Raw genomic sequence first — 24,130 nt, forward strand, 5'->3', positions numbered from 1 at the left:
GCTCACTGACTCCCCACTCAGTTATCACCTACAGACCACCAACACCAAACTCTATTCTATAAGGGTTTTTATACCATGGTCATTGCCATAGTATCTGAGTACCTTCTAGGAGTGCATTAAGCAACTTGACTAACTGCTGTCACATGTTTTGTTCACTCATCCTGTTCCCAGAGGAAGTAGCAGTGGAGTGTCTTGTTTTGATAGCATGGATTTCTTTTGTTTGTTTTCTCTGTGTGTGTATGTTAGAGAAAGCAAGGTCAAAGAAATCCACCTTGCACTTGGAATGGGAAGTGTTGAGGTTTGTGATAGTCCTGTCCTGGGGAGTTAATTTCCTAAGCTAGTGTAGAGTACAGAGGCTACTGTGCGCATATCACACCTGTCCTGTGTTGCTGAAGAGCATTTTGTATTAATTGGAATTTTGTAAGTGTTGAAGGTTTCATGCCCAGATATATTACATTGCTATAGTCCATTTGAGAGGTGATGAAGTCCTGAATAACTAAGGCCAGGTTTTCATCCATCAGGATGGGATGGAGTCTCCCAGCCAACCAGAGATTAGGTAGAAAGCATTACTTGTGGTTGTTGTGGTGTGAGGAATTCAAGAGTACTCCTAGACTATGGACTGAATTGACCAATTTTGGACGTGAACTATTCAATCACAGAAGACTCTACCATGGCTGAAAACTCCTCAGAATACTTTCCTTTGCCCTCTTTGGCTTGGATTCAGATTCAGCCAGTTGTTCATCCATAAGCTGATCTCATCCAAGCACTGGGCCACCTTGGTGGTGGTTGACATGGTCATAAGTGTTGAAGAGCTGTGTATCATCTGCATATTGCTGGCATTTGAGTCCATGTCATCTGACCAGTTCACCCAGTGTTTCCATATAGATGTGGAAAAGAACCAGAGAGAGAATTAATATTTGTGGAACCCCCCAATTGAAGGGTCTAGTGATGGAAGTGCAGTTCCCATTACTGGTCTTTGGTGTGTCACTCCAAGAAGGACTGAAAACATTTTGGCACATCACCCTGAACTCCTGCCACCTCTGTCAGGTGAAACAGCAGTATCTCATGGTCAATAGTGTTGAATGCTGCAGAGAGGTCTAGGACGACGAGAATGGATGTCTGGCCTCTATCCATTGTCAGGAGGAGATCATCCATCAGTGCCACTAAAGCAGTTTCAGTTCTGTGTCTGGGTCTAAAGCCAGATTGTGCTGGGTCTAGTATGTTGGCTTCACTTAGATGAGCTTGTAGTTAGTCTTTCGCTAGCTTCTCTGTGGTGGGGCAAATCTTGCTGCTGCACCTCTGCAGGTGCCGAGGACTCTTGTAGTGGAGACGTTTTGTTTCTACTGAGTAAGAGAGGGAAGAGTTGGGGAGGACCCCACCTCTGGGAAGCAAAGAGGAGTCCAGCTCCACAGCGTGTCCCTGCATGTTGTTGCACAGAAGAAAATTGGGGATAGAGCTTGTCATAAATATAAAGGGAAGGGTAACAACCTTCCTGTATACAGTACTATAAAATCCCTCCTGGCCACATCTTTCTGGAAATGTGGCGCCCAGAACTAGACAATACTCCAGTTGAGGCCTCATCAGTGTGGAGTAGAGTGGAAGAATTACTTCACATGTATTGCTTTCAACACTCCTGCTAATACATCCCAGAAAGATGGGTTTTTTTTTTTACAACAGTGTTACACTGTTGACTCATATTTAGCTTGTGGTCCACTATGACCCCCATATCCCTTTCCACAGCACTCCTTCCCAGGCAGTCATTTCCCATTTTGTGTGTGCAACTGATTATTTCTTTCTAAATGGAGTACTTTGCATTTGTCCTTATTGAATTTCATGCTATTTACTTCAGACCATTTCTCCACTTTGTCCAGATCATTTTGAATTTTAAACTTATCCTCCAAAGCATTTGCAACCCCTCCCAGCTTCGTATCATCCACAAACTTTATAAGTGTACTCTGTATGCCATTATCTAAATCATGGATGAAGATATTGAACAGAACTGGACCCAGAACTGATCCCTGCGGGACCCCACTCATTATGCCCTTCCAGCATGACTGTGAACTACTGATAATTACTCTCTGGGAATGGTTTTTCATTCAGTTTTGCATCCACCTTATAGTAGCTCCATCTAGGTTGCATTATCCTAGTTTGTTTATGAGACGGTCATGCGAGACAGGATCAAAAGCTTTACTAATGTCAAGATATAACACGTCTACCGCTTCCCCCTTATCCACAAAGCTCATTACTCTGTCAAAGAAAGCTGTCAGGTTGGTTTGACAGGATTTGTTCTTGACAAATCCATGCTGACTGTTACTTATCACCTTATTATCTTCTAGATGTTTGCAAATTGATTGCTTAATTATTTGCTTCATTGTCTCTCCCCTCTTCCATGACTTTTCAAAGATAATCGCTAATGGCTCAGCTATCTCCTCAGTCAGTTCCTTGGGTATTCTAGGATGCATTTCATCAGGCCCTGGTGACTTGAAGACATCTAATTTGCTAACTAATTTTTAACTTGTTCTTTCTCTATTTTAGCCTCTGATCCTACCTCATTTTCACTGGCATTCACTATGTTAGATGTCCTATCACCACCAACTTTTTTGGTGAAAACCGAAACAAAGAAGTCATTGAGCACCCTTGCCATTTCCACATGCTCTCTTGTTGTTTTTCCCCATCATTGAGTAACAGGCCTACCCTGTCCTTGGTCTTCCTCTTGCTTCTAATGTATTTGAAAAATGTTTTCTTGTTACCCTTTATGTCTCTAGCTAGTTTGATCTCATTTTGTGCCTTGGCCTTTCTAATTTTATCCCTACATACTTGTATTATTTGTTTATATTCATTCTTTGTAATTTGACCTAGTTTCCATTTTTTGTAGGACTCTTTTTTGATTTTTAGATCAGTGAAGGTCTCCTGATTAAGCCAGGGTGGTCTCTTGCCATACTTCCTATCTTTCCTGCGCAGTGGGATAGTTTGCTCTTGTGCCCTTAATAAAGTCTCTTTGAAAAACTGCCAACTGTCTTCAGTTGTTTCTCCCCTTAGATTTGCTTCCCAGGGGATCTTACCTACCAACTCCCTGAGTTTGCTAAAGTCTGCCTTCTTAAAATCCATATTCTCTTTTTTGCTGTTCTCCCTCCTACCATTCCTTTGAATCATGAACTCTACCATTTCATGATCACTTTCACCCAAGCTGCCTTCCACGGTCAAATTCTCAACCAGTTCCTCCCTATTTGTCAAAATCAAATCTAGAACAGCCTCTCCCCTAGTAGCTTTCTCCAGTTTCTGAAATAAAAAATTGTCTCCAATACATTCCAAGAGCTTGTTGGATAATCTGTGCCCTGCTGTGTTATTTTCCCAACAGATATCTGAGTAGTCGAAGTTCCCCATCACCACCAAGTCCTGTGCTTTGGATGATTTTGTTAGTTGTTTTTTTTTAAAAAAAAAGCCTAATCTACCTCTTCTTTCTGGTTAGGTGTTCTGTAGTAGACCCCTACCAAGACACCACCCTTGTTTTTTTTACCCCTTTTATCCTTACCCACACATCCTAATGTGTGAGAGAATTACATGCACAGTGGCAACAGTCCAGTGGATAGGTCACTGGACTGGAAATCCAGGAGTCTTGGATTCTACTTCCAGCTTAGCCACTGACTGGGTGTGGACTCTTGGAGAAAGCACTTCACCTCTCTGTGCCTCCACTTCTCCATCCGTGAAATAAGGATAATGATACTCTCCTTTGCAAAGTGTTTGAGATCTATGGATGAAAGGTGTTAAATATTATTTATCATGCCATTTACTTTAAACGGCAAACACAAATATACTATAGTACAATAGAGCCTTCCAGGTATCTCCCAAAGACGGCATGGAAAACAGAACTGAAGAAAGCAAACAATCATTCAGGGATGTATTAGCAGGAGTGTTGTAAGCAAGACACAAGAAGTAATTCTTTCATTCTACTCAGCATAAGGCCTCAATTGGAGTACTGTGTCATGTTCTGGGCACCACACTTCAGGAAAGATGTGGACAAATTGGAGAAAGTCCAGAGGAGAGCAACAAAAATGATTAAAGGCAGTACTTAATTTGTGTCTGGGCTTGCCAGGGCTGAGACCCAGCACCTCTAGGCTTGGCAGTTCATCACTCTGGCACCTCTGGGCTTGCTGCATCAGTTATAAAAGTAAAACAAAAAAATTGTTTGAGCCCTGGCACCTCTTTCATTACAAATTAAGCACTGATTAAATGTCTAGAAAACATGACTGTCAAGGTTGCTTCCCCACTCTGAACTTTAGGGTACAGATATGGGGACCTGCATGAAAACCTCTAACCTTCTCTACCAGCTTAGATCTGCTTTTGCTGCCACCACTCCCAATGTGCTAACTCCCTTCCCTGGGTAGCCTTGAGAGACTCCACCAATTCCCTGGTGAACACTGATCCAAAACACCTTGGATCTTAACGCAAGAAGGAATTAATCATTCCCCCTCCCCCCTTTTCCTTCCCCCCCCCCCCAACAATTCCTGGTGAGTCCAGATCAATCCCCTTGCATCTTAAAACAAGGAAAAATCAATCCGGTTCTTAAAAAGAAGGCTTTTAATTAAAGAAAATTAAAGGTAAAAATCATCTCTGTAAAATCAGGATGGAAAATAACTTTACAGGGTAATCAAACTTAAAGAGCCCAGAGGAACCCCCTCTAGCCTTAGGTTCAAAGTTACAGCAAACAGAAATAAACACTCTAGCAAAAGGTACATTTACAAGTTAAAAAAACAAAGATAAAACTAACACGCCTTGCCTGGCTGTACTTACAAGTTTGAAATATGAGAGACTTGTTCAGAAGATTTGGAGAGCATGGATTGATGTCTGGTCCCTCTTAGTTCCAAGAGCGAACAACCACCAAAACAAAGAGCACAAACAAAAGCCTTCCCCCCACCAAGATTTGAAAGTATCTTGTCCCCTTATTGGTCCTTTAGGTTAGGTGTCAGCCAGGTTACCTGAGCTTCTTAACCCTTTACAGGTAAAAGGATTTTGGAGTCTCTGGCCAGGAGGGATTTTATAATATTGTACACAGGAGAGCTGTTACCCTTCCCTTTATAGTTATGACAATGAGGAACTATTGAAAAAATTGGGTTTCTTTAGTCTGGAGAAGAGAAGACTTATGTGGGGGGGACAGAAGTCTTCTAGTATGTAAAGGTTGTTATAAAGAAGCGAGTGATTTAATTGTTCTCCTTAACTACTGAGGACAGGACAAGAAGGAATGGGTTTAAATTGCAGCAAGGGAGATTTAGGTTAGCCATTAGGAAAAACTTGCTAACTATAAGGGTAGTTAAGCACCAGAACAAATTACCTAGGGAGGTTGTGGAATCTTCATCATTGGAAGTTTTTTAAGAACAGGTTAAACAAACACATGTCAGGGATGAGCTGGATAATTCTTAGTTCTGCCTCAGTGCAGGGGACTGGACTAGATGTCCTATCGAGGTCCTTTCAGTCCTACATTTCTGTGATTCTATGAATATCATCTCTGCTTTCTCAGCCATTGTTCATGTCAGTCTTCTCTGCGTAGCTCTGTCTCACCAGTTAGATTACCTTCATGAGTATTGGGGATTGGAACTGGTTCAGTGTTGCAACAGCATTCTGAGACACTTCATGTGCAGCTGAGTAGACACAATCAACTCAAAATGTAAACTATGGCCAGTAGTTTGGATGATTTTAACCCCCTTCTCTCACAATCCAGTACCAATCTGATCAACCTCTGAGCGCAAAATCGAGTTGCTACTAAAACTAAGCTGCACAAAGTCATTGAATGCAATTTTACATAATCTGGTGTAGCAGTATCTCTCATTAAATCAGAACACAAATCCCCATTCCTCCTACAGCATCCATTCATCCAGACATGGTTTTGCCTAACATGTTGCTCCCTTGATGTACTACTCACTATTGTAAATGTGAGAGAGGATTTTATAAGGGAAAGAGCATGTGTGTTTGTGTGCATAATTTTATTGCAGGGAAACTATTTTATTGCAAGAATTGCTTTGCTGATTCTTGCAGCTTATCTTTCTCCTGTCCTTTGAACATATCTTTGTCTAGTTCCCCCAGCCTCAAAATCCTGTATTGTCATAATATCTGGAGGGTGTTTATACCCACAGTGTTCAGAACTGGTCTCCCTTGAAGCCTGATAAGGAAGAAACTGTTACACTATCTTAATTAAATTTGGGTTTAGCCATTCTAACTGAAGCCAAATAATTAAGGCTTTAAAGTTTATTTCCTCTGTATAAAAGGAACTGAGATTTTGGTGAAAGAATAGGGTGAAGGGATAAAAGATCAGTGTTAAAGAAAAAACATTTAGTGCAGTCTAGAATATTTTTCTTTAAAGGTGACCCTCAAAGAAAATAAAATTTGGGCTTAGACAGAAAAATGGGTGAATTTATTGAGACTTGAATATTTTCAGTTATTTTTAAAACTTCTGTATCATAACTGCAAATATTTAAGAATTTGCCTAATGTAAGTGTACTTGAACTTTAGACTTAGTTTAATTTATATTTACATTTTTTGAATCGCAATCTCAACATCACAGATTTTTTCTTATGATGTTAAATACTTAACCGTTTCTCTTCCTTCACTTTTCAGAGTACATTTGTTAACAGACCTGCTCTTGGGATTTTACCTCCAGAGAATTTTGCTGAAAACTTAAAGGAATCTTTGCTTTCGGTAAGTTTAAGAATGAACTATGATGATTTACCATATTCTAAGTCTGCATATTCTCCAAAGTGCATGTATGATACGAACCCGCCCCGAGAGGAAGGATCTGAAATTTCTGTTGCATCAGTAAATTGCAAAGTTACTTAATCACAAATAAGAAATAGAGCTCTGTGCAACTATCTTAAACACCCCCCATTAGAATATTCCTACCATCCATATTAACACTGATGAAGGGGTTCAGAAGGTATGAAACACAATGAAAAATGCAGTAGCTGCTTTAGTTAATGAGACTACTCACATTCTTAAAGTTAAGCATCTGCTTTGCTTGATCAGGGCCTAAAGAGCATAACAAAATCCAACCTACAATGCTTAAAGCCATGATGGAAACAGGATTTGAAGAGATTTTAAGGAACACCAGGATTTTTTTTAAAAGATCATCAGAGAACTGACCAGATTGTGCTGCTCTTCCGCTCTTGAAGAGATTCAAAAGTTGGAACTATTATTAAATAATCATTATTCTATATTCTTGAAGATATCTACTGAAATTATGGATAATGAGACTGAGTGTTGAGAGTAATCATCGCTTACAGATTGAAGAACTAAACATCAAAGGAAGCAATGTTTTTGCTTTGTTGGTGTTCTACCCCTTTTCCAGTTTATGAATGCCCTTTCATAAGTGGGAAATTTCACATGGAACCCAGAAAGTACAAGGCTAAAGTTCTGTCTAACAATCCTTTAGCTCAAAGTGTGAATAGCTAAAGATGAGGCCTCCAAACCTTTCATTGTTGTATTTTCACTAGAGGCTTTCTCCAAGTGACGCATTGTTTGTCAACCTTCTTTTCCTTGTATGCCGAGCATGTGGAGCTTGGCATTGAGGTTATTTTCCATGTGTGCCTTTCTCCAGATGGTGGTTATTCGTGTAATTATTCTGTAAAGGAATGTGTGTGTTTTCTCTTTCTTTGTTAAAATTGTGATCAATGTTTATGAAGAAACATGTGGTATTCAGGGTACAGACTTACCAGGGTAAAAATAAAAGCATTTGAATAGGAAATGTTGTGGTTTAACTGTTAGCAGCTGAATCACCTGCCTTCCCCTTTTCAAGAGAATGGGATCCGTAAATGAAGCTGGATGTTCCCATGCAGAGAACTTTGCAGATGAAATTTCAAAGAGAATCTCCCACCCTCCACCGTGATGAAATCAATCCTTTTGTTCTCTTAAGAGCTGAATGTGAGAGGTGGTGGTGGTGTCTGCATGCAGACACTGCACTGGATTTATTCTGAGTAAGGGAATTAAATGGGGCTGGTTAGTATTTTTGCTTTGTTCCATAACTGCTATTTTAGCTTTATGATGTCTCTTTGTTGACAGGTGGCTCCTAAAGGCTTGCAACAGATTATCACCATGTCCTGTGGATCCTGCTCTAATGAAAACGCCTTTAAAGCAATATTCATGTGGTACAGGGTGAGTCAAAATTCTGAGTATGACTCTTTACAAAACTGCAGAACCTAGACATCAACAGTGCTTCGTAAGAACTGAATCTACATGGAATGTGTTCCTTTAGTTATACAATTATGGATTAAACTGTAGAAACCAGAATAGACCTTTGTACTTTTGACTTTCTCACTTGGAAGATCCCAGATGTGTCAGCAGCTTTCTCACTACAAAACTATTGTTTTTTTCTCCCTGTGCCGCCTCCTCTCCCTGGTCAGAATTAGGTGGATCAGGTAAAAATAGAGATATAAAATTCACATTTTGCTTGAACAAGTGATTATTTAAAGATCTGCTCTCTCATGAGCTGGCAGGGCTCCAAACAGAGCCTGTGTTTCTATCCTGGTTTCTACAATATTTATTTAGATTCCGGTCTGCTACAAACTCCACATTGAAAGGCATCCATACAACGCTTTGGGCTTCCTTGACATGCATTTTAAAAACATAAGAACACAGGAGATACAAAGTAAAGATCAGCCAGTGCAGCCGCACCCCTTCCTCCCTCTTTACCATCACAAATCATTTGACTGATGCAGCTTAAAACCCTCCAGCACACTTTCTCACCAACCAGAAATTCTACCCTCAACTGGTCTGTCTTCTGACAATGCCTATGCAAACAAATAGGCTTTGTAGTGTATAAACTTGGGCTATTTCAGACTTGGGTGCAGTGAGGGGAAGAAGGGGACAAAAGCATTCCAAATGAAAGGAAAGCTGCTGATGCAACTGTGACAGTAAGGCATTGGAAGTGGAGAGAGTGAGGGACAGATACCAAGCAGTTTCTGGGTTTTTTAGGTCAAAACCAACACCTGAAATTCCACCTTGAAGCCAGTAGGCCCATATGGCTCATAGCAAAACTATTTTGGAAAAGCTTCATTCTTTAAAATTGTTGCAGTGCATTTTTGTTTCTGGCATTCCAAGGCCTGTGTGTGTGATTCTAGGGCAAAAAGGGGTTAGAAGAAGTTGGTTACAAAAGTACCAGTGAGGCTATCTTTTTAAACAAACATTTTTTTTCAAGCTTTTGTCTTAAAATGTGTTGCCTAAACTAAACATGCAAGGGTCTGGTATAAAATCTTCCTTGCCCTAGTTTGGAAAGACAGCATTAAGTTATGTCTACGCTACGGACCTTACAGCGGCACAGCTGTATTGCTGCAGCTGCACCACTGTAAGGTCTCCTGCGTAGCTGCTCTGTGCTGGTGGAAGAGAACTCTCCTGCCGGCATAAGTAAACCACCCCCAATGAGTGGTGGTAGCTATGTCAGTGGGAGATGCTGTCCTATCGACATAGTGCTGTCCATACCAGTGCTTTTCTTGGTGAAACTTCTGTCTGTCAGGGATGTGAAAAAGTGCTAGTATAAACAAAGCCTAAGTCACAAGTGGCTGTGCTCATTCACAGTCTCTCTCCTAATATCGTGAACTAAACTAGAGCTGGCCAAATCTTTTAACATCTCTGTGCATAGAAGATGTATACTGAATGGAATGTTGTTGAGTGACGGTATCATACAGTCAACCAGTTAAAGCTGCAGCAACCATTAGTTTAAATCCATATGCTGTTATTGTTGCTTATATATTACAGTAGAGCCCAAAGGTCCCAGTTAGGATTCATGCCCCATTGTCCCTAGTGCTAACATAGATAAAGAGAGAGTCCCTGCTCTGTAGTGCTTACCATCTAAAAGAAGCTAATCTTTTTACTAATTCCCTAAGCCATTCTCTGCCCCCTCTAAATTCATTTAATAACAAAATAGGTAAGTCCCTTCATTCTCCTTTTGACTTTCAGAATGAGCATATAATGCCTCTAATGCTAGATCATCCCACACAACATGACACTCAAGAGAAACAATGTATGGAGCTCTTCAGAGGAAAAAGTTACTGTCCGCTTTAGACTAAACAAACTCATAATTAGCTTAAGGAGAGACAAACGGGCAATGAAGAGTGGTCGCACAGACAAACCCTGGAGCTTCCACTACATCTGAAATACTGAAAAGAGTTATTCTCTTTTTAAAAAGAGAGACATAAAAAGGATTTTCTGACTATTTTCTCATGCCCACTCCAGACAGACTTGTGCCTGTTAAGCTTTGGAGATTTTATGTAATTTGTGGCTTAAAAATCCATATATGGTTTCATCAAGTCTGTCATTTTACCTGCTGGTTAATCCTTCAGACACTTTATTACAGTAGGATTTTTCAGCAAGACTTCACCAGCAAATAATGAGAGAGTCATCTAGGACACCTCATAAAAACTTCTTCATTACTTTTGCAGAACAAAGAAAGGGGTAATAATAATGTCACAAAGGAAGAACTGGAGACATGCATGATTAACCAGGTAACTTTACTGTTCTGTTATCTTACCCAGATTGTTAGTTTTTGATTTGTTTACAGAAAAAAATCCAGGGCTTTCTAACATTGCAATGGATACTAGTACCTAAAAGCTTCAAGAATGGTCAATTATAACTCACTCCCAACCAAAATTCTAGGCCTGCTACTGGCATCCTGCTGCCTCCCGAGATAGTAGTTGTGACTTGTGTTAAAACTGCCCTCTTTATGTGATACACCATCTGCTACAGAGACGTGCATGTGCTGAGAGAGACTGTGGGGAGCACTAATATACACAGATTTTATAAATAAAGATTAAGAACATTAACAGTCCTCTTAATTTTTTCCAAAACTGTGGTTTGATGACTTAAAATTAATCAAGAAGCTAGTTTGCAATGGAATAATCACATAATCACAAGGGAGCAAGAAATTAAGATGCAGCTGGAAAGCCTGTGAAGTGCCAGTTCAGCTCTAACCCAGATTGTGTTGCTCTAGCCAGTCACAAACCTTAATACACAAGGTTACTAATGAAGTGGGAGAATGTGTTTAATTTGGGATACCTTCTAAGATGTGAGCATCTTGGAAATTACAGAATCTCTAACTCCATGGCCAGATCCTTGGCCCAGGGTACGTTCCTGTTGTGTTGCTTCAGTGGTGCAATGTTTTAAACTGTCTTGAAGAGGCTCCTGGAGATTCTTCTGCTGGAAGGGGAGCTGGGATGTGCTTTAAATTGCGCCAAAGCCAGGGTGAGAACTGGGTACTGGAGCACACTCTGTTTTTGCAATCTTGGAATGATAGAATGATCTCATAGGGACCATTCCAGCTGGCATGAGTTAAAGCTGCCCTATGACTGATCTGATTTATATCAGCAACCATAGGATTGAGGGAGGTGGTAAATGTGCTAGAAGTACTTTTATCCCGCCCACAGCTACATCTTGTGTGAGCTCACTTCAGTTTAGGATTAAACCCACATTGTGTTTGATCCAAGCATTTTTTTGCTGTTCCTAGGAAGGGTATCTTCTGCCTCTCCAAAGCTGCAAAGGGCCCACTGAGGTCACCAGTCTTGTGATATATAAGGGCCATCCTTTCATAGTGTGAAGTTAAGGCACTCCCTGCCTCTGTTCCCAGGGGTGTTGGGCCTGCTTTTCTCTCCAAGGCTCCCCACCATGCAGTGGGATTGAATTATTAATGGCTAAAGAAAAACTGGTTGCGTATTTTTAGGCCCCAAATCTAGGATTTGCATTTAACAGAAACAGACCTTACAAAGTTTTACAAAACATAATAGTAGAAGAGTTTCCATGAAATCCTAAAAGAAAAGAACAAATGCAGAAAGAAGAGGGGTTTGTTTAATTTTAATATTCACCTTTGGTGTTTGGAAACTAAATGTTGGCGACTTGGGAACCAGAGAGAAAGAGACTGATTAGCACAAGATATAAACCAAGAGCAGGAGTGGAGGCAGTTCTTTCACTTTTAAGATTAGATCACAAAGAAGGGGACTGGTCTCTTTAAAATAACCCAACAGTGTCCCTTTTAAAGTTCAGCTACTGTAAAGTTTCCATACGCTTTATATTAGTTTATTTTTCATTCAGCGTCCAATAAGTAAATCAAAATAGAGAGGTGTGTGGTGATCTGAGTGCAGCCCTGAGGACTCAGGTGTTCCTGTGTCTAATTGCCTCTTTGGACCCAATCCTGCAAACACCTACATACATGCTTACGCTTATAAGTATTGAAGTCATTGATCCATGTGTTGGGCACTAATTCCCTTGTAACCTTTGGCAATTTACCATCTGTCTTGATTTCTAAAAAATTGGGCTGATTGATCCCCCCCCCCCCCCCGGTGTGTTGGGAGGATTAAATAGTTAGTATTTGCAAAGCAGTCTGAAGATGGAATGCTAAATTGGCCGATATTTGTCTTTAATATTCATGGTATTTACAGGAGGTCAGATAATTTTAAATTGACGAAGAATATTTCTTGGCAAAGAAATGTGTGAATATACTTTACTGAACTTGCTGCCTGAAGAGTAAAACTTGTTTGCATTTTAGTTGAGGCAACAGCCAAAAGTAGCAAAAATCTTGCTGTCTTTCCTAATGCTCTGATGGACATATTCTTGACTGGCAATTTGATTACAAGTAGAATGTTTGTGTGTTCTTCAGTCCAGTTATGTAATCCTGTTTATGATTCCATTCCAATAAGCTACACTGCCACCTTCCTGTTGTTCGAATAGTTCATTGACATATCCTGTATTTTATTTCAGTCTCCAGGGTGCCCTGACTATAGTATTCTGTCCTTTATGGGTGGATTCCATGGAAGAACCATGGGTAAGAAAAACACTCCCAGTAACCTATATATTTTTGCCCTCGTCCTTTCTCTGATGATATTGGACACAGCAGTGCATATTTATCTCCTTGTATTTATATATTTTAAATGAAAGATTCTTTTGCAATGAATTGGTGATAGAAATACTATCAGTAAAAAAAACCATAGATTTATTAAAATATTTGGAACCTAAATCTGATGCTAATGAAATTTGTTAGAAATGTACTAAAACAGCATTTTATTTCAACTGGAGGTGTGGTTAACTGTGGATTTTCACCTTCGGGAGATGGCCCAATTTCATTCTAGGCCCATAGTTTTGCCATCCACACTATTAAAAATCTACCGTTTTGGGGGGAACCTGTTTTTTTACAGGATATTGTCTGATACCATTTGGTCCTGCCAGTGCAGAAGGGAGAGTTTCATATTTTAAACATGTTACCTAACTGTGCTACTGCTTTGAACTTTGCAGGGCTGTAGCTTGATTTAGAACGTGGTTTGGTCTTATCAATACTGGGAAGATGAAACCCAGATTTAACTGTAGTGGCCATTACCATCCTGTAACCAGATTCTCCTAGCTTTTTTAAAATTACATTTTAAATAGTATAGATGCCATCCAACTCTTCAGAATGATGCTCCGCCTAATAGAAATCCCCAAACCCAATCAATCAGTACTCCAGAATAATCAAATATAAATTAATCTGAACACTGCAGTTAAAACGGAATCATCCAGTTCTTTCCAGTAGCCCAGTAGAAGACAATTTCTCACCTCTCAGAATGTTTCTTTCCTTATTTCTAGTGAGATTTTGTTTCAATTTTTGTTTTTCTGTTTTTTAGGTTGCTTAGCTACAACTCACTCTAAAGCAATTCACAAATTAGACATTCCATCATTTGACTGGCCGATTGCTCCATTCCCAAGACTAAAATACCCCCTGGAAGAGTTTGTGAAAGAGAATCAACAGGAAGAAGCCCGCTGTTTAGAAGAGGTGAGTACTTCTCTGTCTGCATTCTGTTTTCATTTTGAAATAATGAAGTTAGTGGGATTAACTGCTGTTAACTTGGAAGAAAATTTTCAGGAATTGGAACGGCCTTGGATGAAAGCAGTACTCCCTAAGCTGTTACAGTTAATAGCCTGCCTCCGCTGCCATTTAAAAAGAACGGTCTACTATGAAACTATGAATGGTCTGCAGAAATTTGCCCCAGAGTGAAATTTCGCATACAAGGAAAGGTTTGTTTAAAAACATCTGAATTAATTTTCTCTCCCAAATTTGGGAGAGGGGAAATGTGCACAAGGGTGAGCCTCAGTGTGCTGAGTCCTCTGAAAAGCAACTCTGTAAAAGTGACATGGACTTTCCTGCTTTCCTTGTAAAATTTCTGGATTCAGGCTCTGCTCCTATAACCAGCTCCATGAAGTTATATGCCGGTGTGGCTCCCCAGTGAAGCCAATGAGGTCTGCCTATGCAGGTATAGTGGGGTCCTATGCAGAGCCAGTTGCAGGATTGAGGCTTCATTTCCAAACTAAATCTGGAAAGCAAGCTTTGTTCCATTCTGCCTTTTACATCATCGCTAAGGCTACATTTTAGTCACGGCTATTTTTAGTAAAAGTCACAGATCGGTCATGGGCAGTAAACAAAAATTCACAGCCCGTGACTGTCCATGACTTTTACTATATACCCCGACTAAAACTTTGGGGGCGGGGATGGCTTGAGGGGGACGGCTCGTGCGGTTGCTCGGAGGAGGTGGGGTTGACGAGGCTGGTGCTTGCTCCCTACCTAGCTCCTGAGCTCCACATGCTCCTCGTATCCGCCCCAAAACCCAGTTCTGCAGCTCCCATTAGCTGGGAATCGTGGCCAATGGGAGCTGAGGGGGCGGTGCCTGCCCGCATAGGCAGCCCGTGGAGCTAGGAGCTGAGGGAGGGGAGTTCCTGTAGCCCTTCCAGGGAACCCGCCTTGGGTAAACACTGCCCCGTCTCCCCATACCCAAACTCCTGCTGCTGGAGGGGTGGGGCAGGGGCAGGGGAGGCAAAACTGGCCCAGAGGCTGCCCGAGCTGCTCAGGTGGCCACCGGGCCAGGCACACCAGCCACTGCAGCAGTCATGGAGGTCACGGAAAGTCATGGAATCCGTGACCTCTGTGACAAACACGGAGCCTTAATCATCACTAATAGCAATCCTGCAGTCAGAATATAGCTGATATTTCTGTTGAAGCATAATGCAGAATAGAGTCCAGGTTGCTGTGCTAAGATAAGTAAATGCTTGTTTTATTAGTAGAAATGACTCAGGGCAGACACATGTTGAGTAAAAAGGTGTATGGTTTTTTTTCATAGCCACTTTTCAGCATGATCTTAACAAAGCTTAAATATTCCCCTTTCATGATTCCCAGTATTCTGGCCAACTCTTCCTGATTATTAGATATTTGTGCTTCAGGAAGAGTTTTATCCTCCTTATAAACCACCTTCTTTCCTCTGCACAATCCTGCATCAAAGCTATGCAGAACATGGTAGGTTTCTGTGTTATTTCTATGAATATTATATCTTCCCCATTTTAGATGCTCAGTGTTATTCTGTATAACTGCATGTGAGTAAAGCAGAGGAGGTTGTTATGAGGAAAACAAACAGGAAATAAAACAATGACAGATAAGGTATTTTTGCCGAGAATACTGAGGGTCCTCAACAGAACAGTGGAGGAGCTATTAATTGGGAAATGTGCCCTTGCATGGCACCAATCAGGCTAGCTAGTTTATTTTTCCAAGACCCAAACATAGGATCAAAAGGATACTAAATCCTTAAAGTCCTCTGTCTAGAGAGGAAAAGGGGTGAGCAGGCAGGAGCAGCTAGACGTAAGGCTCTGACAGAGATACTGAGGATATGTCTACACTGCAATTAAAAACCCGCAGCTGCCCCATGCTAGCTGACTCGGGCTTAAACTAAGGGGCTGTTTAATTGCAGTGTAGAGGTTCAGGCCTGGGCTGGAGCTTGGGCTCTTGGACCCTGCAAGTTGGGAGGCTCCCAGAGTTCAGGGTGCAGCCTGAGCTCAAACATCTGCATTGCAATTAAACAGCCCCTTAGTCTGAGCCACACGAGCCAGAGTCAGCTGGTATGGGCCAGCCGTGGGGTTTTAATTGCAGTGTGGACATACCCTGAGAGTATGCTGCATGGGCTGTCTCTCCCAGCCCAAGAATAGGAATGTCTCGGCTGATTGGAACTTATCCATAACTTGCAAGGAGAAAATGAAGTTTAAGTAAGGTTCTTGCATGTCAGCCTTATTTCTTATTTTAACCCATTTCTCTGACTACTCTGTTCTTGCTGACTAATAAGTAGTACTTTGTTTTGAAAAGGCTGACCTGTGTTGCTGCATACGGTTTGTGGTTACAGAACTTCCAAGAGAGAATACTCCTGCAAGGAGCCAAGCCAAATTGGCCCTGATAAAGGAGCCATGGTGGGAAACGGGTGCCGCAGCCGAGGTACACCCAGTCTGAGGCTATGTCTACACTACTGCGGTAAGTCGACCTATGCTACGCAACTCCAGCTACGTGAATAACATAGCTGGAGTCAACGTACTTTAGGTCGAGTTACCGCAGGGTCTACACCGCAGGGGGTTGACGGGAGAAAATCTCCTGTCGACTTACCTTACTCTTCTCATCCGGGGTAGAGTACAGGGGTCGACTGGAGAGTGATCTGCAGTCGATTTGGTGGGTCTTTACTAGACCCGCTAAATCGACTGCCAGTGGATCCATCTCAGAGCATCGATCCCTGCTGTAGTGTAGACCTGCCCTGAGAGTGGCAGTGAAGTGGAGGCCCCAAGCCCATCACCTTGAAGCATGCCCTCACAAGAGACTACAGAGGGTTACGAGGCATAGCAGCTCTGTGACCTCAGACAGAACAATGATGAATTTGACACCTCATAACTATTTATACTTCAACAGGTTTGGATGTCCTAAATGAAGCACTATCACTCCACAGCAGGATCATTCAAACAAAAGTGGTGTCCATTATTTCCCTAAGTTTTGCTACAGCTTTCAAACAAGCTTTATTGTAAATTAATGTGAGCTGTGTTAAAATGGTTTAAAATTATAGCACTTTAACATAATTAAAATTAAGAAGTAGGTAACCATCCTAATTTCTGCAGCAACCACATGTTAATTTTTTCATCTTAATGTTTGTGGGTTTTGATACCACCAATGCTCTTTGCACCAAAGAAGTCCAGCTTCTGGTGCCAGGAAGGACTAGTTTTTCCTGAGAGGAAACTTGCCATTATGTCTTGGAAGGAAAATGTAATATTCATGTTTGATATACAGGTGGAAGATCTGATTGTAAAGTACAGGAAAAAGAAGAGGATTGTTACTGGAATAATCATTGAACCAATTCAGTCAGAAGGGGGAGACAATCATGCTTCAGATGACTTCTTCAGGAAGCTACGGGACATTACCAGAAAGGTAAATCAAACATTTAGAGGTCACTAACTGGTTAGTTGAGTCTGCAAGACTTCATTCCTGCTTCTCAAGTTAACTGGCATTTTCTCCAGACCATTTCAATGGGTTTCCCATACTCCCCTTCTGAGACTAACATAAGAGTCCAAACATCCTGGAAGACCACTAAAATGGCACTGGTCGCAATGATGCGTATGTGCTCATACCCAACAGTGCCTCTTCACCAGCACAGTAACACTTCCGGTTCCATTTTGAAGTGTTCTGAGAGTTTTCAGTGACTTGTTCTGTTGAATAAATTCCCCCACTCTCAAGGGAGACCAAGGGATTGGTCCAGTCTGATAAATCGTGGTTCCACATCAGTGTCCTTAAGCTATAAAGCTAACTTCCATAGAGAGGCTCATGCAATTCCAGGAACAGTAGTTGGGATGGTGAAGAAGTATTTTTCTTTCTGGAACATTTGCACTTGCAAATATTGACCCAGCAACAGTAAAAGCAGAAGTTGAATCCAGATGTAAGTTCAGATGTTCCAGTAAAGGACAAAAATGGACAAGATGTCTTATGACATTTGGAATATCATGGGAACCATTTAAAAGTGGAGATGAGACCTACCTTTCACTTTCTTCTTGTAAATGTTCCGGGTGAGAAACCTGAATGTGTGTTCATGGAAAAGCATGTTAATGACATTTGAGTAACCCTGTTCTGTAGGATGAAGCAGCATCATTTCCCTTTGTTAACAAGTGCTCTCACTGCCCACTCGTTTTTCTCAGTGTGGCATCGTTTGAGCAGTTTAGATTAGATGGGCAAGTATGAGGCTAAGTCGAGCAGTTTTTGTCTTGCCCAAACTGAGGATGTGCCAATGTTGTAACAATACTGTGTTGAGAACACTTAGAAATCTGTTTTAATGTGACTTTTCAAAATCTCCTTGCCCGCACAGGATCAGTGGAGTAGTCCATTGCAAGTAACATGTTTTTGTTTTGTTTTTTTTAAAAAGGGCTGGAATTTTCAGCTAGTCAGGGTGACCTGATTGACCGACCATTCCAAAGTGCTTTACGCTACAGAACAGATGTGCTGGGATGTTGCCTGTGTCTATCGAACGTGACTGGCCCCCAGTGTTGTAGGTGGAAACTTTCAAAAGTACAAATGGAAGTTAGGCTCTAAACTCCCATTGACTTTCATTGGGAGTTTAAAGTCTAACTGCTTTTTGAACTTTTTAAAATCGCTCCCTTAGCATTTTCTAATATCCCTTATAAATGTTTTGATACAGTCTATCTAAAACATGGTTCTTTTCTCTGTTGTCCTCACAAGCTTGTATAGAAACCAGATTATTGTGTACCTTCCTAAAAAATAGCTGAATTTCTTTTGAAGCTGTAGTCACAAAGACCTAAAAGATAAAATATTTTACAGACTGACGTGAGAGAGGTGTTCAAAACAGTTCTCCTGACATATTGTTCTGTGCACTATTCTTTAACTCTTAGTATTTATGTATTTAGTAAGAGAGGTGAATATTTGTTTTGGAAACATGGATTCAAGTTCCCTGATCTCTCAATCTCTCTGAACAGCATGGCTGTGCATTTCTGGTGGACGAGGTGCAGACAGGAGGCGGCTGCACTGGGAAGTTTTGGGCCCATGAACACTGGGGCCTAGATGACCCAGCTGATGTGGTAACATTTAGTAAGAAGATGATGACAGGAGGATTTTTTCACAAGGAGGAGTTCAGGCCCAATGGTGTAAGTGTTTTAGTGTACCTTGGATTCTGTAGTCCTAAGTGTTAATGAGTGAAGGAAGATGGTCCATTTCTGGGAGTGATTCTAAAATATGCTGAACCTTGGGACATGCTTCTTTCCTCAAATGCCTGGTGAATAGTACTGCTGCATATATAATAAACTCAGCTGTCCTGCAACTGAGTTCATCTGATATGTGGCAATGCACATGGCTTATTTGAGTACGATGGAGCTATTATTTGACACACACGTTCTGTATACAGTAACTCCTCACTTAACGTTGTAGTTATGTTACTGAAAAATGCGACTTTAAGTGAAATGATGTTAAGCGAATCCAATTTCCCCATAAGAATGAATGTAAATGGAGGGGTCAGGTTCCAGGAAAAAATTTTTTTGCCATACAGTACATTACAGTTCAGTACTATAGTTGGGAGATGCCCTCGCCTTGCCCCACACAGGCACAGCCCACTGGCACTGGAGACAATGAGGCAGGCAAGGAGGCTGAAGGTGCGGTAGGCTAGGAGAAGCACGTTGCACAGCAGCAGCGGCAGCTTCCCCTACTCGGCAAGTACCAGGGGCGGGGGGCTCAACCCTCAGCCTGCCCATGCCACCCCTTCACCCAAGCCCCCACCCGTAACTCGCCTCTTCTCCCCCCCCCTTTACTCCACACGCCGTGACCTCGCTCCTCCCCACTCCCTCCCCTGCCTCCTGCCCGCTGCAATCAGCTGGCTTGCGGCGTTCAGGAGGGAGGGGGGAGGAGCAAGGACATGGCACGCAGGCTCCCCCTACCTCCTGAATACCGCAAGCGAGCTGATTGCCGCAGGCAGGAGGCAGGGGAGGGAGGAATGAGGGATGGCACACAGGCTCCCCCTCTCTCCTGCCTGCGGCAATCAGCTGATTTGCGACGTTCAGGAGGGAGGAGGGAGGACTCGGTGTGCAGCCTCCCTCTCCCTCCTTTGCCTCCTGCCCGTGGCAATCAGCTGGCTTGCGGCATTCGGGAGGCGGGGGAGGAAGGAGGAACCTGCGCACTGAGTCCTCGCTCCTCCCCTCTCCCTCCTGAACACCACAAGCCAGCTGATTGCCGCAGGCAGGAGGCGGGAGGAGGAGGGGGAAGGCACTGATCCGCGGGGTCGGTGGGCAGGAGGCACTGTGGGGGGGCGTAGGGGAGCTGATAGGGGGGCTGCCAGCTGTGGACAAAGAAGGCAGCCAAACAACGTTATAGTGAAGCATTGCACAACTTTAAATGGAGCAGGGATGCAAGATCAAAACAGTGTTAAGTGAGAGGACGTTAAGTGGGGAGTTACTGTAGTTTCACAGGCACAGACAGTGGGCCTAGTTCTCCATGCCCTTACACTAGTTTAACTACAATGAAGTTCTGCTTCAGTGGACTTACCCTCGTATAAAACTGGTGTCAGGGAGTGGAGAATCAGGTCCGGTATTTCTAATATGCTTTATTTTCAGCACCAAATGTGAGTAAGAATTGATCCTGTACTTTTGGGAGCTATATCTCTTTTCTTCAAGATCTGCAGATTCTTTTATTCAGAATTTTTTAAGACCATTAGCAATCTGTGCATAGTTATAAACTTAACATCTGGAAACTGAGCCAATGGGACAACAATGGAAACACTGAGGCAAAACCACACCATGCTAACTGCTGGCCTCAGTTACACAAACATTCATTTCAGTGAGGTCACAAAGGACAGGGTGCCGTTCTCAGCGCAGAGTGGCTTCTCCCTAGTTCTTCCGAAATGCTGTGGATCTGCTCTTCTGGGCAGGCTTTCTGTTCCTACAGCACAGAAGAGACGCCTAGTGTTCATTTCTGGTGCCCCAGAAATTTGTTGATATCCATGTGCTCACTTTCCTTTGTGTAGAGCATTGCTTTGATTCAAATTGCCTCTCACCATCTTCCACAATTTTTTTCCCCCCTCTCCCTCCAGCCATATCGGATTTTTAACACCTGGCTTGGAGATCCCTCCAAGAACCTCATGGTCGCTGAAGTCATTAACGTTATTAAGAGGGAAGACCTTCTAAACAATGCAACCCATGCAGGGAAAGCTCTACTAGCCGGGCTGTTGGACTTACAGGTGACTTACAGGGTTCAGGAGGGGATTCCGATCTGGGGCAGAGGGTTCAGGATGCAGGCTCCAGCCAGGCTGTATTTACCAAAGGCAGCTCCCAGTTGGCAGCACAGCAAGGCGAAGGCAGGCTCCCTGCCTGCCCTGGCTCCATGCTTCTCCCGGAAATAGCCGGCATGTCCGGCCTCTAGGCGGAGGCCTGGCCAAGTGGCTCTGAACGCTGCACGTGCCCAAAGGTGCTGCCTCCACATCTCCCATTGGCCACAGTTCCCAGCCAATGGGAGCTGCAGAGCCGGCGCTGAGAGCAGGGGAAACATGCAGCGTTTCCCTGATCACCCCTGTGCCTAGGGGCTGGACATGCCGGCTGCTTCTGGGAGCTACGCGGAGCTGACTGGACTTTTAACGGCCTGGCAATCCTAGCTTCCTGGTGAGCCAGCACTCGCGGCTCCAGCCCCACCGGGGAGGTGTGGGGGCGCTGAAGCATGTGGCTTCTAGCCCAGGGCATAGAGACTTGCTGCAGGCCGGATCCAGGCCACGGGCAGTAGGTTCCCCACCCCTGGACTAGATGATCACAATAGTCCCTTCTGGCCTTAAAGTCTATGAGTCTGAGTTCTACTATGTGGTGTACAGTCAGTGTACACAGGTTTAATTGTCCTAGTTTTATTGTTTTAAGGTTAAGTATCTCCTTGTACTCCAGAAGTCCCACTTGTCTTCTAGACAAGAAAATGAAGAGATGGTGGGCCTTTTCCACCACAAGTATTAGAGTTTTTATCGACTGAGGCTTTATCGCACTGCTCAGCATAGAGTCTGAGCCCCATTGTGATCACCAGCAGACTGCCTCATACATACAATCCTGGTGCATTCACTGAAGTTGTTTTTAATACAAATAAAATCTGGGCTTACTGATGCCTTTACAATAATCAGGGCAATCTGTACTAGCACAAAAGGTTTTTGAATGGTTATTTATTGTTAGATACTAAGCTAATGCTAGAAGTACTTTTGAACTGAAAATCTATTGGCACTTAGAAGCTGTGTGACTAAGATAGGGGAAGTGTTTGTCCAATCTGTGAATAGTAGGTGGGCAGAGAGGAGCACAGTCAGCACATTTGTTTGCAAATGGTTAAGCTGTTCTCCCTCAGGATCTACTCATTAGATCCTGGTTAAGCTGTTCTCCCTCAGCATCTACTCCTGTTCTCCCTCAGGATCTACTCATACTGCCTAAGCAGACAGGGAGAAGTGACAATGTGGTTTGTTTTTCTTTGAGATTTATGGGGCAAATTAAAATAGTTTACTCTTAACTTCAGTTTGCAGGATTTGTGTCCTGAAGCTGAGTTATGATGGGTTCAGCCTGTGGACATGACAGATCTCCCTGCCTCGGCTTCTGTACTAAACTATTGATCATGGGTTGTTGTGGTTTTTTTTTTTTAATTAAAAGCAATCCTATAGAATATACCAGACATTAGTTCAATGTGCTGCACAGAGACAGTCGTACATAAGGCCATCTCCTCAAAGTGTGGTGCATATAAAATATAATGGATTCAAACAAGAACTGGATAAGTTCATGGAGGATGACTATTAGTCACGATGGTCAGGGATGCAACTCTGTGCTCAGAGCAACCGTAAACCTCTGACTACCACAACCCGGAGAGGAAGATGGGGTGGATCGTTCCATAATTGCCCCGTTCTGTACACTCCCCCTGAAGCTCTATTGGGCCACTGTTGGAGACAGGATATGGGCAAGATGGACCATGATCTGACACAGTATGGGAGTTCTTATGCTCTTATATTGGGGAATGAGATTTTTCTTCCTATACAGAAATTCCCGCTGTTGCCCTTTTTCATTTTTCTCTTTTCATTAAAAAAAGCTATGTCCCAACCACACAGCAGTGCATGCTTCCTTGGGGAATAAAGAGCTAAACTCTTACTAGTCTCACTTAGAAAACAAAGTTACCACTTCACTAGAAATAAGCATCATGTAGGCCAAGGGATTGAATATACCTACTGTGCATATGTATTTTTAGCAACTGAATATATTTGTGTCTAGCAAAACTTGCAGTTTATTGCACCATGAAGATAAGCTGGTTTCTAGCACCATTCAATAAGCGGTTTGGGCTCAGATTTGCCTTGGCAGTATCCTAAATGTATAGAATGGGTGCATTTTAAAAATCCAAGTAAATATTGCCTATTGATCCTGTTCTGTGGTGTAAACTCTGTCAGACTCCTTTACATCCTTATGAGAGAGAGAGAACACACATTTCTACCAGCCATAGACATCTAATCTTCTGATTACTAAACTCTCCAGCAGCACCAGGCAGTTATTGCAGCTGGGTAAATAGGTTATAGGGCCCTATGTCAGAAATTAAAACTGTGTAATATTTCCATGTCTGCAGAAACTGAGAAGGCAAAGTTTCCAGTTTGTAGAATGCCAAGGTGCACAGCTCCACCATAAAATGCCCTGGAGTCTCTGCTAGAAAGGTCTGACAGCAGATATAAGAGTAATGTTCCCGTAACTCTTTATTCTAGGCTCGTTACCCACATCTCATCAGCAGAGCGAGAGGACGAGGGACATTCTGTTCGTTTGATACTCCAGATGATACAACTAGGAACAAGCTAATTGCAATAGCCAGAAACAAAGGTATGATAAAGTCTGTCCGCATGTCATGCAGGAGAGTGGCTTTCAGTATCACATCCCCTGCATTTGATTTTTCTCCTGTGGCGTATGAATGAAAAGTTCCAGAAAATTTTGTTTTCCCTGGCTGGGGAAATAACATACTATTTCTGTAAGCACGATGCCAAAGCCTCAGGTTGTTTCCACATTCGGGATGTACGACAACAGAAATGTTCCCCTTATGTTCTACGTACAGCCTAATATCACTTCAGTGGAGATTTTAATTTTTATATTAAAATAGAGGCTAGTTCTACCAAGGCTGTTTTTGTTAGTGAATGCATTTACACCACCACGCTAATTTATCATGTATTTATAAGTAATATTTTATAATGCCATTTATAATTTGAATTTTTAAATTAGAAAATGAGATCTTTTTTCTATAACAGTTGAATGTTCTAGTTAGGCTGGTAATATGCTAAATGTATTTGTGTATCGAAAACCACATAATCAC

The 24,130-nt window shown here is 42.3% G+C and overlaps 2 protein-coding genes across 4 annotated transcripts in view; one reads left to right on the top strand and one right to left on the bottom strand.

The window, feature by feature from the left end:
* ABAT (4-aminobutyrate aminotransferase) overlaps positions 1 to 24,130 on the top strand; it is a 152,783-nt gene that overhangs the window by 125,031 nt on the left and 3,622 nt on the right. For all 3 annotated transcript variants that reach the window (XM_054041963.1, XM_054041962.1, XM_054041964.1), the window contains exons 7-15: positions 6,610 to 6,690; positions 8,047 to 8,139; positions 10,422 to 10,484; positions 12,730 to 12,793; positions 13,626 to 13,774; positions 17,084 to 17,221; positions 18,775 to 18,942; positions 20,874 to 21,020; positions 23,535 to 23,646. In XM_054041963.1, coding sequence (XP_053897938.1) covers positions 6,610 to 6,690; positions 8,047 to 8,139; positions 10,422 to 10,484; positions 12,730 to 12,793; positions 13,626 to 13,774; positions 17,084 to 17,221; positions 18,775 to 18,942; positions 20,874 to 21,020; positions 23,535 to 23,646 — 1,015 coding nt within the window. The remainder of the gene's footprint in view (positions 1 to 6,609; positions 6,691 to 8,046; positions 8,140 to 10,421; positions 10,485 to 12,729; positions 12,794 to 13,625; positions 13,775 to 17,083; positions 17,222 to 18,774; positions 18,943 to 20,873; positions 21,021 to 23,534; positions 23,647 to 24,130) is intronic.
* Positions 1 to 24,130, bottom strand: part of TMEM186 (transmembrane protein 186) — a 45,225-nt gene that overhangs the window by 10,239 nt on the left and 10,856 nt on the right. The window lies entirely within an intron of this gene.

Source organism: Malaclemys terrapin, chromosome 10 (assembly GCF_027887155.1).
Source record: "Malaclemys terrapin pileata isolate rMalTer1 chromosome 10, rMalTer1.hap1, whole genome shotgun sequence".
Lineage (NCBI taxonomy): Eukaryota > Metazoa > Chordata > Testudines > Emydidae > Malaclemys > Malaclemys terrapin.